The following is a 13,113-nucleotide window of genomic DNA, read 5'->3' on the forward strand; positions in this document are numbered from 1 at the left end:
AGGGTGGGATAGTCAAACCACTCCCTTCAGTACCTCTGCTTTGCATGTGTGTGTGTGTGTGTGTGTGTGTGTGTGTGTGTGTGTGTGTGTGTGTGTGTGTGTGTGTGTGTGTGTGTGTGTGTGTGTGTGTGTGTGTGTGTGTGTGTGTGTGTGTGTGTGTGTGTGTGTGTGTGTGTGTGTGTGTGTGTAAAAGTGAGGCTTAAGGAATGGAATAGCATTCACCGCCTTCTCAAAAGGGGGCGAGTATTAGGAATGAGAACCAAATAAACCTTCCAGACGCACTTCCATCACAGCAGCCCCACTCACTCCCTAGTTCATTTTTACAATCTGTACTGCACTTCAGGGCTTCCTGTGGTCCAGTTCTACCAGTGTAAAAGAGCAGAGTCAATAATAAAAACGTTACAAGGCACTGGACTTATCTGCCCTTTGTGTCATATAGATTTACCACACCAGGAACATTAGGCCACAAAAACACAACTTTACAATACTTTCCTGTGTTTTTTATAATGCATGTGAAGAACTCTATAACCTTAATCCAAACAAATGCTGAACTTGTCAGCAGCAACTACTATTTGACCCTGGTCTGGAAGAGAGAGTTATTTAACGCCAACCCTTAAAATATAGAAGAAACTAACAAAAATCAAAGTACAAGAAATGAAGACAGACACTTACTTTTTCAGAGGGTCAATAACTGTCTTCTGGATCTGAATGACCTGTAATAAAAATTTAAAAAAAAGATATCAACATAAGCAATAAGCACCTCTATAGAGAGATTTCAAATTGTTATGCATTGTCAAATTGAGTTACATCAAAACTAAACTCGAAACAAAATAGCATCTACATCGCATGCTCATTAGCTGCAAAGTAATGCCACGGCACAAACATCAACAATTGTGTATATTTCAAACAGAGCACTCAAGAAAATATGGGAGGGGGGCTTGCAAAGAAACTTCCGTGACGTTGACTCTTTTATTGTACACAAGCCCTAAGGACAAAACCCTGAATATTCATTGAGCTTGCAATACAAAAGGATTGAACTGTCAGGGGACGGACATGAAAGCAAAGCCCAACTGATTTCAAATCCTGTGAAGGGTGGGCTGCCTTACAAGATGAAAGTTCTTTGCAAACAAACATTTTAACAATAACAGTTTATATTTTTCTCTGCATTCTCCTTCTGGTTGCCAGAACCGACAGGGGAGGGAAGGAGGGGAAAGGGGGTGTTAAATGGAAGTAAACGAACATCTCATCCCGAGGCCTCCAGCCCCGGCACCAAGTCTCATCGACAGAAGTTGGCGCACAATTAATAAAGTTTCCAGCGTCATTTACATTGCAGATTCAAAATGACTGTTACTACTAGATCTCCGCGCATGACAGAATGTCTAAGTTAACCAGGCAATTGAGTAAAGTGAAGGGCAAAATGCTAAGAACAGTGAAGGAGAATCTAAAGCAGCGAGATATGAAGTGACAGCTGCATTATAAACAGTGAGCGGCTCCACTAATCATATGTTCACTCGCTATTGGAAGGACAGTCAATCACACAACAACAAGGAAGCAAGATCGCAGCTGTGCTCTGTAAAAATGCCCTGACCATCTATGAGAACATACAGCAGCACTCACTGCTTCACACAGGCACATTTCCAAGTACAAAATGGTTGATTGTGGTTTGAGGGAAAACAGAGAGCCAATAACAAATAAGTACATGGGAATTCACATTTTCTTTGTTTTACATATTCACACCATCCTCCCCCCCCCCGACTTGAGCTGCGCCGCTGCTTCTAAGGTGAGAGCATGCAGCGAGGAGGGAGAACAACAGCGGCAGATTTGCTTAAGCATGCTGGTGCCCTCTACCCTCTGCCCCTTCCCACAGTGAGGGAGGGGGGGGGAGCTATTCCTTGGAGGCCCTGCAGAGCCTGAGGCCGGCGCTCAAGCAGTAGTCTCCATCAGTGAGTCACGGGGCAGAGGCCATCCCGGCACACAGGCCTCCCAAAAATACACACAGATCGCAGAGGAAATCAATATCCCTCCAAACGGAGCATCCTCTACTGCGCTGCCGCCATCTACACTGGGGCTCAGCTTCGACAGCAGTGTGCCGGCGGGGCTGTGCGCCCTCCTCAGCCCCAGAAATAAAACACACAGACCTGGGCCACTGCTGCCTTCATTATCGCTGCACGTTTTATCTGCTGGCTCTCTCACTTGCGGGCCCCGCGGCAGAACATCTCGTCTCAACGCGGAGAGAAGAGCAAAGGGTGGATGCTTTTGTGTCTGTTTTGCAGGAGCAATAGGGTTTGCTGTTGGTGCCGTCAGAATCAACAGTCGGCTTGAAGGGAGAAGCTCCAGTAGTGTTCCAGTGAGCTGTGCTGGATTTTAAAAACACCTAGCAAACCTGGGGTGATATTCCACATAGCAGGCTGACCAAAAAGTGCTCACAATCACTATCTAGCCTTCAGCTCACTTGTAGCCACACAGCCCTGCCCAAACCCGGAACTGAACATTGTGTTAAGCCAAGGATTTTTATTTAGTAAGACTGAAAGATGTGCAGGGAAAATCAGGTGTGACCTAGCTGTCAAAATCCACTCCGGATGAAAGGGTGTTTAAAAAAAGACAACATACAACCAAGTCAATAACTCTGGTGACTGTTGTCCTCCATGAGAGAAAACTGTGTTGGAATCAAAGTGCCTAGCTGAATCAATGTCAAACACGTCCCAGCCAAACAAGAAAATTACACACCATGGAGCCAAAACTATACACTATAAAGACATGTTATGCCTTTTGCTACTAAAAACTGCTTAAAATGTGAAAATACAAATCACATGATATGACTGAGAGTTACGATAAAGGTTACAGTTTTAGTCAGGAGGAAAATGTAAGCAAGAGCAAGAGTCTCTCTTCAAACCTTGGTCTGCAAATGAAGTGGAAAGAAAGAGGAGGATTTAGAGTACCAAACATCATTCATCCAATGACAGTCAAGTGTGTGTGGCAGCAGTGGTGAAACATTTTCTTCAGTTCCAAATTCTTTTTGATATAGTATAAAAATCTGAAGAATGTACAAGTTACTCTATACTGAAAACAGTAAAACTGGCACGATTGCTCTCCTGGGCGCTCGACCAAGCCAAGTCCTGGAACATCCCGGGTCACAAACCCACACGCTCAATCCAACCCACATTCTACTTTGTCTAGTCACTCAAAATGGCTCCTGTAAAATTTGATGAGCTGTGAGCAAAGGCAGTCTGAAAGACTGGTATGTTTTAGCTGAAGAAGAAAGGAAAGAAAAAAAAGTGACAGCACTGCTGCAGCATAGTTGCTTATAATCCACTTAACACGTTATGCATATTATATACATTCAATCCAATGATTTTCTTTCTGGTTTTTTTGCACATTTTCGAAATCTAGTATTCTACTTACTAACTCATAACATTCATTTTGAAATATAATTTTAATCCAAGTGGCAAAAGTTATAATAATGAGACATTTCTGTGGGAGTTGTGGTTGTAGCGTGGTTGTAGTGTGGTCACTGCTTCACTCACATATCTTGGTGATGTGTTAGTTTCCATAGAAAATGTAACCTGAGTCCAGTTGATGAAAGTTCGCAACAAAGTCAACCCGATTAACAAATCTAAATGGTGTGCTTTTCCAGAGGTACGAAATTGAATTTTACCAAGGAATAAAAATAATTACTCACTTTTAAAATATATGTATTCCTTTTCTTCACCATGTTAGATCATTGTTGTGGACTTATGAAACCATTTTAGTACAACTAAATGTAAAAATAAAAGGGGATTTTTAAGGCAACAAATGTGAAAAGCCCAAAACACCAAACAGCAGGGCAATGAGTCAAGAAAACACAGATGGAAAAAAGTCAATCGGTATACGCCTTAGTGTGATCTCCTGTATTTTTTCCTCTTTAAACCTCTTCTACCCTTCACAGTGTAGTGCCTTGAGGATGCACACATGCGTTGCCACTATGATTCACTTTATAACTACCCGTGGCAATGATTCTAATCAAAAAACCTGAAGTGCACCCGGCAAATAATCTGAAGAGGCCTGATAGCCAAAGAAAAGATCTTCACAAAGTACAGCTGTGAGATAGCCAGTCCTGGAAAGAGTTGTCTGCCTATCTGCGGTTGCCCCTTAGGATATAAAAATGCAAGATTGAAAGCAAACAAAGATTACAGGAAAAACACTGCAAATAACAAATACTCTAAATATCAGAACACAAAAAAGTGCAATAAGAGGAAAAACACAAGTAAAGGAAGTTATGGACCATATTCTAGCCACACTGGCAGTGTGGCTCTGGATGGGAATGACAGAAAGAATCTGCCTAATATGCAATGCAAGAAATACAATAGACTTGTTCCCTTCTATAGATTTTGTGGTAAGACATACAGTTTTTCCTGTTAAAAAAAAGGCCTTTCCATTGTATGAGTTATTTTAGACACCAGTGAGTCACAAATGCATCAATCTTCACAGCTGATAACCAGTAGCTTGAGCTTATAGAGGATGATGCCACAGATGCTTTTTCAAAAACAGCAGAAGGAAAGGCATACGGATAGTTTTTAGTCCACAGGCTGCACAATATTGACAAATATGAAAACATGCATTTTCAACAAAAACCCGTCTAGTTTCCTACTTTGTATGTCTGAGGAAAGACATTTCCTCCCCGATACTAATATAATAGTATCCGTGCCAATGCCAAGTGCCAAGGAAACAAAGCAGAGAAAAACAGCAAAAGAGTGAGATAACACACTAAAAATGAGAAGGGTGAGAGATTTGTGAGAGAATGGGTTTTACCTTCTCCTGGTTGAAGGAGTCCATCCTTTTCATAGCTGTATCTAAAGCGGTCATGGAATCCAGGAAGGCCTGGTCCTGCTCACACAGCGGGTTACTCAGCAGGTCTGCAGAGATCTTCACTGCTGCTTTGGACATGGCTGGGAAACAGACACACACAAACGCAGACACAAGTCAGAGGATATTGTTAAAAGGTAGTTAAACAACTTGGTGAAAAGACAATCATGCAGACTACAGGCCATATAAATGGTTACGGAGGAGGTCCTAATCTACATATTCTAATCCAATTTAACAACCAGATGTTTGGTATTTTTCTTAAACATTTTTTGTGGATTACTCTAAATGTTTCATCTGTATCTTTGTTTTTTGTGGAGGGGTCTTTAAAAGTAAGCTCTTGGGAAAGAACTAAAGAGCAAATTGGCACAGTGCTGCCCACATTGTAAAAGTCTGAGGGGTTGGTGGGGCTGGCTGCAGTGTTGAATATTCACCAGAGCACCAAAAATCTTTGCAATGTTTCTATCCTGACAGCACCAATTACTGTTAATCTGCACACATGCCACTTTGTTTAGACACAGAGCACATATCAGATTATGGCTTCACAGTCAAGATAAATGAGCTTCACTGAGGAGTTACAAGCTGACAGGAGAGGCTGTGGTGAAAATGAGCTTTATGGAGATCTGGAACAGTCATTGGACTCTTTTCACACTCCCCCAGGATTCTCTCAAGACCAATTTTCAACCAATCAATTACAGTTGTGTGCCACTTCTGCATCTTTCTCCATTTGACAGGTAACAAATTGCTTGATTTGGCCCTGTCTGATATGTGACTGAGAGACATGTTTATTATAGGGTCATGAAAAGCAAAAGGTGACCTGAGGGTAGTGATTTAATTATGTGTGTTAGTAAGGTGCAAATAAGTGAAGCTCAAGTCTCTTGTAATGACATGGGACTGAAACCAAATGAACAATCCGTCAGTATGCAAAGCACAGTTATCCCTGCCACTTTCTTCGCCTTCTGTTACTTAGTCTAATTGAAATTGTGAACCAGAGCAAGCCTTAAAAGATATTATCGTCCCTCACCGGCTAATTGGAAGTGAGTTCAATAGAGTTCTGCAAATCACCACCCTTGACTTGATAAATGACGGTTGATATAGAAAGCAGTGTATTAAATGCAGTGCTGACATGCAGAGTAGGTCCAGTTCTTTGTTTGGAAGCAGTTGTTGGAGACGGGACCTGTGCAACAGATGGAATCCATTAACGATAATGAGGGCCTGACAGCTACGACACTTTGATGATGCAGACATCCATATTCCAGAGCACAAAGGAGAGGAAATGAAGAAGTCTCTCACTCCTCCATCCGTCCCCGTTCCTCCACCCCCACAACTGACTACTTACCACAGGCCATGTCTATTGCTGCTTCCAAAAGTACACAACTCCAAAACCAACAAATAAGCAAATAAAAAGTAGAGTAAACATGGTTTCTGTGGCCGACAACTGCTTGAATAAATGAGCGCAGAGATGGTAGACAAATTGAGCCCTACACTCATAAATCCAAAACCCACACTATGATAGCCTGGAAAAACCTATAAAAGATTGAGGCAAAGGCCTGCACTGTCTCGTCTCATTTGTCGAGTCGTTCAGAGAACTGATGCAGCACCAAACAACCAAGACAACCAAAGAGTCTTTCTAGCCCTGAAAAACCTGCCAAGCAACATCAAGTATGTTGGTGAACAAGTGGAGATCAATGGCGCACCAGGCGGCAACACACACGTTGGTTGTAGAACACACCTAAATCAGCCTCAGTGCTTTTCTTCATGTCCTTGTGAAGCTTTTTCGTCTGATCCTCCAGCCTGTAAGACAAGAAGGAGAATGATTATAAGCCAGCTTCTGGTCTAGCAATACCGTAAAGCATCAGCAACACTGAGAAAACAATGGGAAAGATGGGCTAAAATGCATAAGAAACAATGCCATTAGACAGAGACAGAAGAGGAAAAAATAAAACTGAGCAAAATGATACACGGTCGCCACAATTTACATCATGAATCATAATCAAATCTATCTATTTTTCGAAATCTATTCCATCCATTCAAGACGTGTTGACAAGAAAACATCCAAACCAAAAATCTAGAAAAGGAAATTAGTATATATAAAAAACATGGTTCAAGAAGGAATTACACATTTCATTGATTCCACATAAAATGCTATTACAACATCCGTTAACTAATTAATAATTCAGGGAAACCTTCTTGTTACTGTCAACTACATTTCCTCTGAAAAGCATTAATGTCTTCAATCATTCCACTGCTCATATTCCATTGATGGGTGTTAAAAATGGCAATTACCCGACTATGGAGGCTGAAAACACACGCCATTCATTACATCAATTAAGGCAAACGAGGGGTTTAGAATCTCCCCTGAGACTGCTGTCATATCATTTCTCCTGTTTGATGAAAAAGGGAATGTGGTGGTTTCATTTCCCTCTCTGCTTTGAGGGATTATACTAACAAGGAAGACAATAGCCGTGTAATCCCAAAGGATTTCTGGTGGGGGCACTATGGCCACTGGCCATAAGATTTAGGACACTGGTAACCCACAAATGGCAGTCTGGTGTCTCCAAATAAAGGGTTTTGGCTGTTTTTTTTTTATTGTTCAGCAGCTGGAAAATGAACTAATAGTGGGTTATTGCAGTATAAGCACAGGTACATAAACCAAACATGAATGTGATTGGTTATCTGCTGTTAAACCTAAGGAGTCTGGCTTTAAAGGAATAATGCATGATAAAAGTGTTATTATTTATTATTATTCACTGATCAATAAAACTTTTTAATATATCCATAGAACACACAATGACATGGCTCCATTTCATTTAAAAAAAAAAAAAAAGAAAAGTGACAGGACAGTTAAGGAAATATTGAACTGTGTTATAATCAAATTAAAATAAACAGCTTCTGCAACATAATCCAAAGAGATTTGAAGCTATGTAACTTTATAAATCTTCTGAATCACATACAGTAAAATAGCATGTGGTGTTCTGGGCAACTGTCAACAACAGCAGTAGAAACATTTAATGGTATTAGCCATGTCAGATTGCATTTGTAATAGCTTTGATTTTAGACTACGATCTGTAACTGCAATGTAATTTATTCATTTGTTTGTCGTACTCACAAAGGGCTAGTAAACTGTGAGGATGTAGGGTCTAAGGGTAACTAAAAATCATTAATTATTTCCTATCATAACTTGTCTTCTACTTCCTTTTGTTTGTCTTGACGTGTTTTAAGATTCTGCACTGAATCGCCATAGACCAGATGGAGGTTGTTCCAAAAATGTCATTTGCAGTAAATGATGTAACTTCATCCCTTATTGTTGACACCACATTAAAAAAGCACTCTGTCAGAACAATCTCCACAGTAACTTCTCTCATTTCTCTTGCCAATAAGATGTAACTGGGTCTCATAATCCATATCAGCCGTCCTCTGAAGCATTCAAAATATTTTAATACCTTAAAGATATTTAGAAAGACATTAGACATTTCTAAATGCAGCAAATGCATACTCAAATTATTGTCAATATGACAATACTTCAGGAAGGATTTAGTTAGTATAATAATTAGAGGGCTTATCCTTTTTCCATAACATAGGTTGCCCAGTAAATACATTTCCACGTCGGCCTGGACAATGAATGTGCTGTGTAGAGTATGATCAGACAATCACAGCGTTTCTATTTTGTTGACAACATCTAAAGAGAATTTAAAAGGTCACCTAAGAGGCAATATTTCTATGCAGCTTTTATATAACAAATTGTTAACATCGACATGAGTAACCTGTACATACATGTTAAATAGACTGCTAGTAATCTGGTTACTCAGTTCTGCATACTATTTGCGCTGTCTGACACAGTGATGTTTACAAAAAAAATCTGGCAACGAAAGAGCCAATAACGATCATTAGCAGGTTAATCGTGTCCATGTTAATGCACCTTTGACATCTGGAAATACTGATATATGGTCAGTGTAGAATATTTTTTGTCTGTGTGATGCCAGCAAGTAGAATCCGTTGAGAAAAAACATACTACATAACTAAAACTTTGTTTTGAATGCAATTATGAATGCCAGTGGAGTCAATTGAGGGCATCATTCAAAACAAACTCAAACTAAAATAAATAGTCTTGTAAATTGGCTGACACAGTTAACATTTGAGAGTAATGAAAGGAGGCAAATACGGAATGAGGAAAATAACAGTATAACCCTGCCAATCATGGAGAACGGGTTGCAGGATGGTGGGTGAAAGCATCTCACTATGTAAACAAACTAGCACGCACTCAGTCCAACGCCTGTACACTCATGGTGTGTTCTTGTAGTGCTCGTTTGTGCACGTGAAACTCTTGTTCCAGATAGTACCTCCTACTTTTAAATGTGTTGCACAATGCGGTTGCATCTTCCCTACTCAGTCAGCACTGTCAGTGGGAGAGCCATCCTGGATGAGTGCCAGGTGAGCCTGGAGTCTCTTTCCAAAAGGTGCTAATAGAGCGGCCTAGTGGAACAGCTGCTGCTCCTTGCTCCAATACCCCAACGTTGGTCCTGTGCTCCCACAATCATCGAGCCACATTGCCCATTGAAAACTGGTAGGACTGCATTTTATAGGACTTTCACTCACAAACCCCTTACAACCATGTTTGACCATAGCCACCAGATTCCTTATGGGTAAATACTGGGGTCTTATTTCTAACCGTTGCGTACGCACAAAACGGGGGCTGAAAGAGGCGTACGCTACTTTCCATGCAAAAGTTGTGCTCTATAAAAACAAACTAAGTAGGTTTGATAGGAAGGAAATTAAATGTGAGAGGAATCAATGTACATATAAGGATTCCTCTCACATTTAATCTCTCTTACCACCTCACCATCTGCATTGTCCCATGTCCATACGTATGGGTTTCCGTACATTCTCCCGTTATAGATCACAACTTTTGCATTGGAAATGGCGTACGCCTTTTTCAGGCCCTCTTTCGTGCATACGCAACAGTTATAAATGAGACCCCAGGTCAGGAAATGCAGTTAAGCCAATTAAATAGCCAAAGGATCAGGGGATACATGCAAATTGCAGATATATTGCATCAGTGTATAGTCATTTGAGAAAATTCCTTAAAAAAATCATGCTGGTACATAGCTTGTCATCGAGAGATCACCAACAAGTGTAGTTTTCAAAACTATAGTGTCTAGCTCCCTACATATTTGGTTCAAATTATTCATAAGAAATTGAAGGGTTTTCTATCAAAAATGTTTTTGTATAATATGCATTTGTGTAAAAAAACAAAAACAAATGACTAAGATATTGTTATCAGGCTTCATATTGATATCAGAATGGTCTCCAAAACCCTGTATCTGTCAGGCAAGGTTACTTATTCTAGATTCAATATCATCAATCCAACAAACTCCAAAGTCAAAGCAACACAAAATATTTTGTCAGGCAGATTTAATTCAAAAACAGGAACATGGTAAAGTCTACCAAGTATATTTAGTCCACAGATGCACCACAGTGTGTTGATATGGATCTCTAGGGTGGAGAACCTAAAAGTCTGTACATGCCTGCTGCTCTGACTCATCTATAAGGTCTATTGGCACCACACCTTCCTGATAATGGGCCCTCCTACTCAACAAAACCTGAGAGGAAAATGGTGCTCCCACTCATTCTGCAGGGCCCTCAGGGAGTTTCTATAACCTCAGCCTTGCAGTAAGAGAAGGCCCCAATGTACTGAGCTCTCTGGTCTTGGGTGCCTAAGAGCTCTGAACCCCTCTCTCCTTTGTTTCATAGAAACACTGATATCATGTTATTCAATTCAAGTTAGGCTCATCAAATAATAACAGTCAACTGTTGTACTTTTAGTGTACTTTTAGTTGAGGCTTTTGAGTCACTTGTAAAAGGCCTTAAGAATGTCTACATCCACAAATTAATGAAATATTAGGCTATTTAAGACTATTTATGAATGTATGAACACTAATGGCACATATACAGGTAATTTCATAAGATTGTAACCTTAACTCAAGCTTTAATTTGAATTAATCAGTGGTTGAGGGAAACATGTAAAGCAAAGCAAGCTCTCTCTTTCTTCAGACACCATCGTAGCTCAAATGTGGGTCCTTTCACAGTTCAATGTTGAGAAAAAAGGGTGGCCAAACGCAGCAGGGATTGGCAAATTGTGTGGGACAAAGAAACTGTGTGAGTACAATGAGGAGCATGTTAAGTCTGAGTTTCTCATAGTGCTTTGTAAACACGTAAAGCCAAAATACCTACTTGTAAACTTATAAAATAATTGTATAATACACAACAACTATCTAATTTGGGATAGTGTGCAAACATTTCTGAAAAGATCTTCCAATGTTTCCAAAATTTGGAACAGCTTTTTTTTGACAGTGTGTCTGGTACATATTTCTCTGACTAGGGAATGAACGATAATGATTCCAAATTTTATGATAAATAATGATAAACACTTTTTCACATGTTATTACTTTTGTTTCATTTGATTTATAAATAACTTAAATAAACGAATAATTTCTTCAAAGTGAAAGCACTAAAGGACCACTTTTTTTACACACATGCATGCATGGGACCTCTAGAAGACAAAACATAAAGTACGTTTAGAGTTCATTATAATCCTATATCACAAAACCTCCATAGAGACAGGAATAACACATATAGGACAACTCTTTCATCGTCTATGATAATATAGACTTTGGTTCAAAATGAAGACTTACTTTTGGAGCTTGTCATATTCTCGCTCGAAGTCTCTTTCAACCTAAAAAAGAAAACAATTCATGTAAAAATTCTGTGACTTCAAAATGTACAACCTGTGTCAATTGGATTATCACAAGGTATGAGCACACGATAATCGTATACATACATCATACAGAATCTGAGGAAAAACATGTTCTCAAAATTTGGAACACGATTCCTGTTTACATTTTCGCATCATCTGAAGTGAAGAATAAAGCAAAGTTTAGTTTAAATGAGACTGATAACCAATTAAGAAGCGACAACATGGTTTCAGATGAACACTTACTAGCAACAACGAGTGCTTGTTCGTAGTTTGATTCAATTATGTACATAAATTGTTGGAGTCTCAAGGCTTGCGTTAGCCCTAAACCACGGTTCAACGGTTTACCCCTTTACCTTTATGCCAATAGTTCCAAGGCCATGTGCTTTCTTTGGAATGGAAACTTTAGGGGGGCACAGACCACAGCTAAGGAATTATAACTCAAGTGGGCTCCAGGGGTTGAAATGCGGGTAACATACTGAGTGCCCAAGTTCCCAGGGGGTCAACCAGGGCTAAGACAGCTTGTCTAACCATGTCTCTAAAACATGCCAAGCAGGTTACAGAGGCAGCGTTGGTTCCTGTCTTGCGGCTCTGTGGGCTCCTGGATGTAAACACAGTGGCTGAAACAACGAGGAGGGCAGTTGACACTTTGTCACCAGCGGATCATCTAACTGGGCTGCCTCTATCCCACTCACTGTTTTTTGCCTAGATGGCACAGGAAGCTGGAAACCCAGTCCGACAGTGACTACCGGGCCACAGACCCATTACAGAGGAAGTGGTTTTCTCCAGCCAGGAGATCACCCACTCACTGTCACTTCAAGGTAACCACCTCTGCACCCTAACATTGGACATCACTCTTTTGGGTGAGGCACTCTGATGACATTATTTAGACTTCTATTCCTGTTGTATACACCATTTGTGAAGCTCAACAACTAAAGTTAAACCTTCACAAAAACATGTTTTTTGTTTTGTTTTATATTTTTTACAAATAATTCATACAAGTCTATTTAAATGAATAAACGAAAAAACTTCCTTAAAGGCTTAAGGAAGTTTTTCGTTTATTCATTTAAATAGACTTGGTTGAATTTCATGCACTAAACCTTTCTCATTAATGAGTGAATTCAGTCAACTTTTGTTCTAGTCAGTTACTTACCGTTTTAGAGACAATCTGCTTCTTTGGTTGTCCGATCTTGAAGGGAATCCTGAAATGACACAAAAGCAAATGACAGGTGACAGACATAAGCAACTAGAAAAGAAATACCTAAAAGGTGGAACTACTGAATGCTTGGATTGTCATCAGTTGCATGATGGGTGACAAGAGGCTGGCACAGGTGCAAAGGTGAACAAGCGCATCTTTCAGATCCCTGACACCAACAATCTGGAGCTGTTAACTCCTGCTTCTCTGGAGTGTGTGCTCAAAGCCATGTATATTAACTACATGTCATCACTAAACACATCTGGCTCCCATTGCAGGCGGATATCACTAAACAGAGGTGGTTGTCCCTCTTCTCAGAGTGGCTGTA

At 40.1% G+C, this 13,113-nt stretch overlaps 1 protein-coding gene across 1 annotated transcript in view; it reads right to left on the reverse strand.

Moving 5' to 3' along the window:
- The window catches only part of bin3 (bridging integrator 3), a 28,547-nt gene that overhangs the window by 9,368 nt on the left and 6,066 nt on the right, over positions 1 to 13,113 (reverse strand). Inside the window, exons 2-6 of the mRNA XM_054611712.1 lie at positions 12,744 to 12,792; positions 11,532 to 11,572; positions 6,572 to 6,633; positions 4,789 to 4,925; positions 673 to 713 (exon numbers count right to left, since the gene is read on the reverse strand). Of these exons, the coding sequence (XP_054467687.1) occupies positions 673 to 713; positions 4,789 to 4,925; positions 6,572 to 6,633; positions 11,532 to 11,572; positions 12,744 to 12,792 (330 nt within the window). The remainder of the gene's footprint in view (positions 1 to 672; positions 714 to 4,788; positions 4,926 to 6,571; positions 6,634 to 11,531; positions 11,573 to 12,743; positions 12,793 to 13,113) is intronic.

The sequence above is a fragment of the Anoplopoma fimbria genome, chromosome 13, assembly GCF_027596085.1.
Source record: "Anoplopoma fimbria isolate UVic2021 breed Golden Eagle Sablefish chromosome 13, Afim_UVic_2022, whole genome shotgun sequence".
Taxonomy (NCBI): domain Eukaryota; kingdom Metazoa; phylum Chordata; class Actinopteri; order Perciformes; family Anoplopomatidae; genus Anoplopoma; species Anoplopoma fimbria.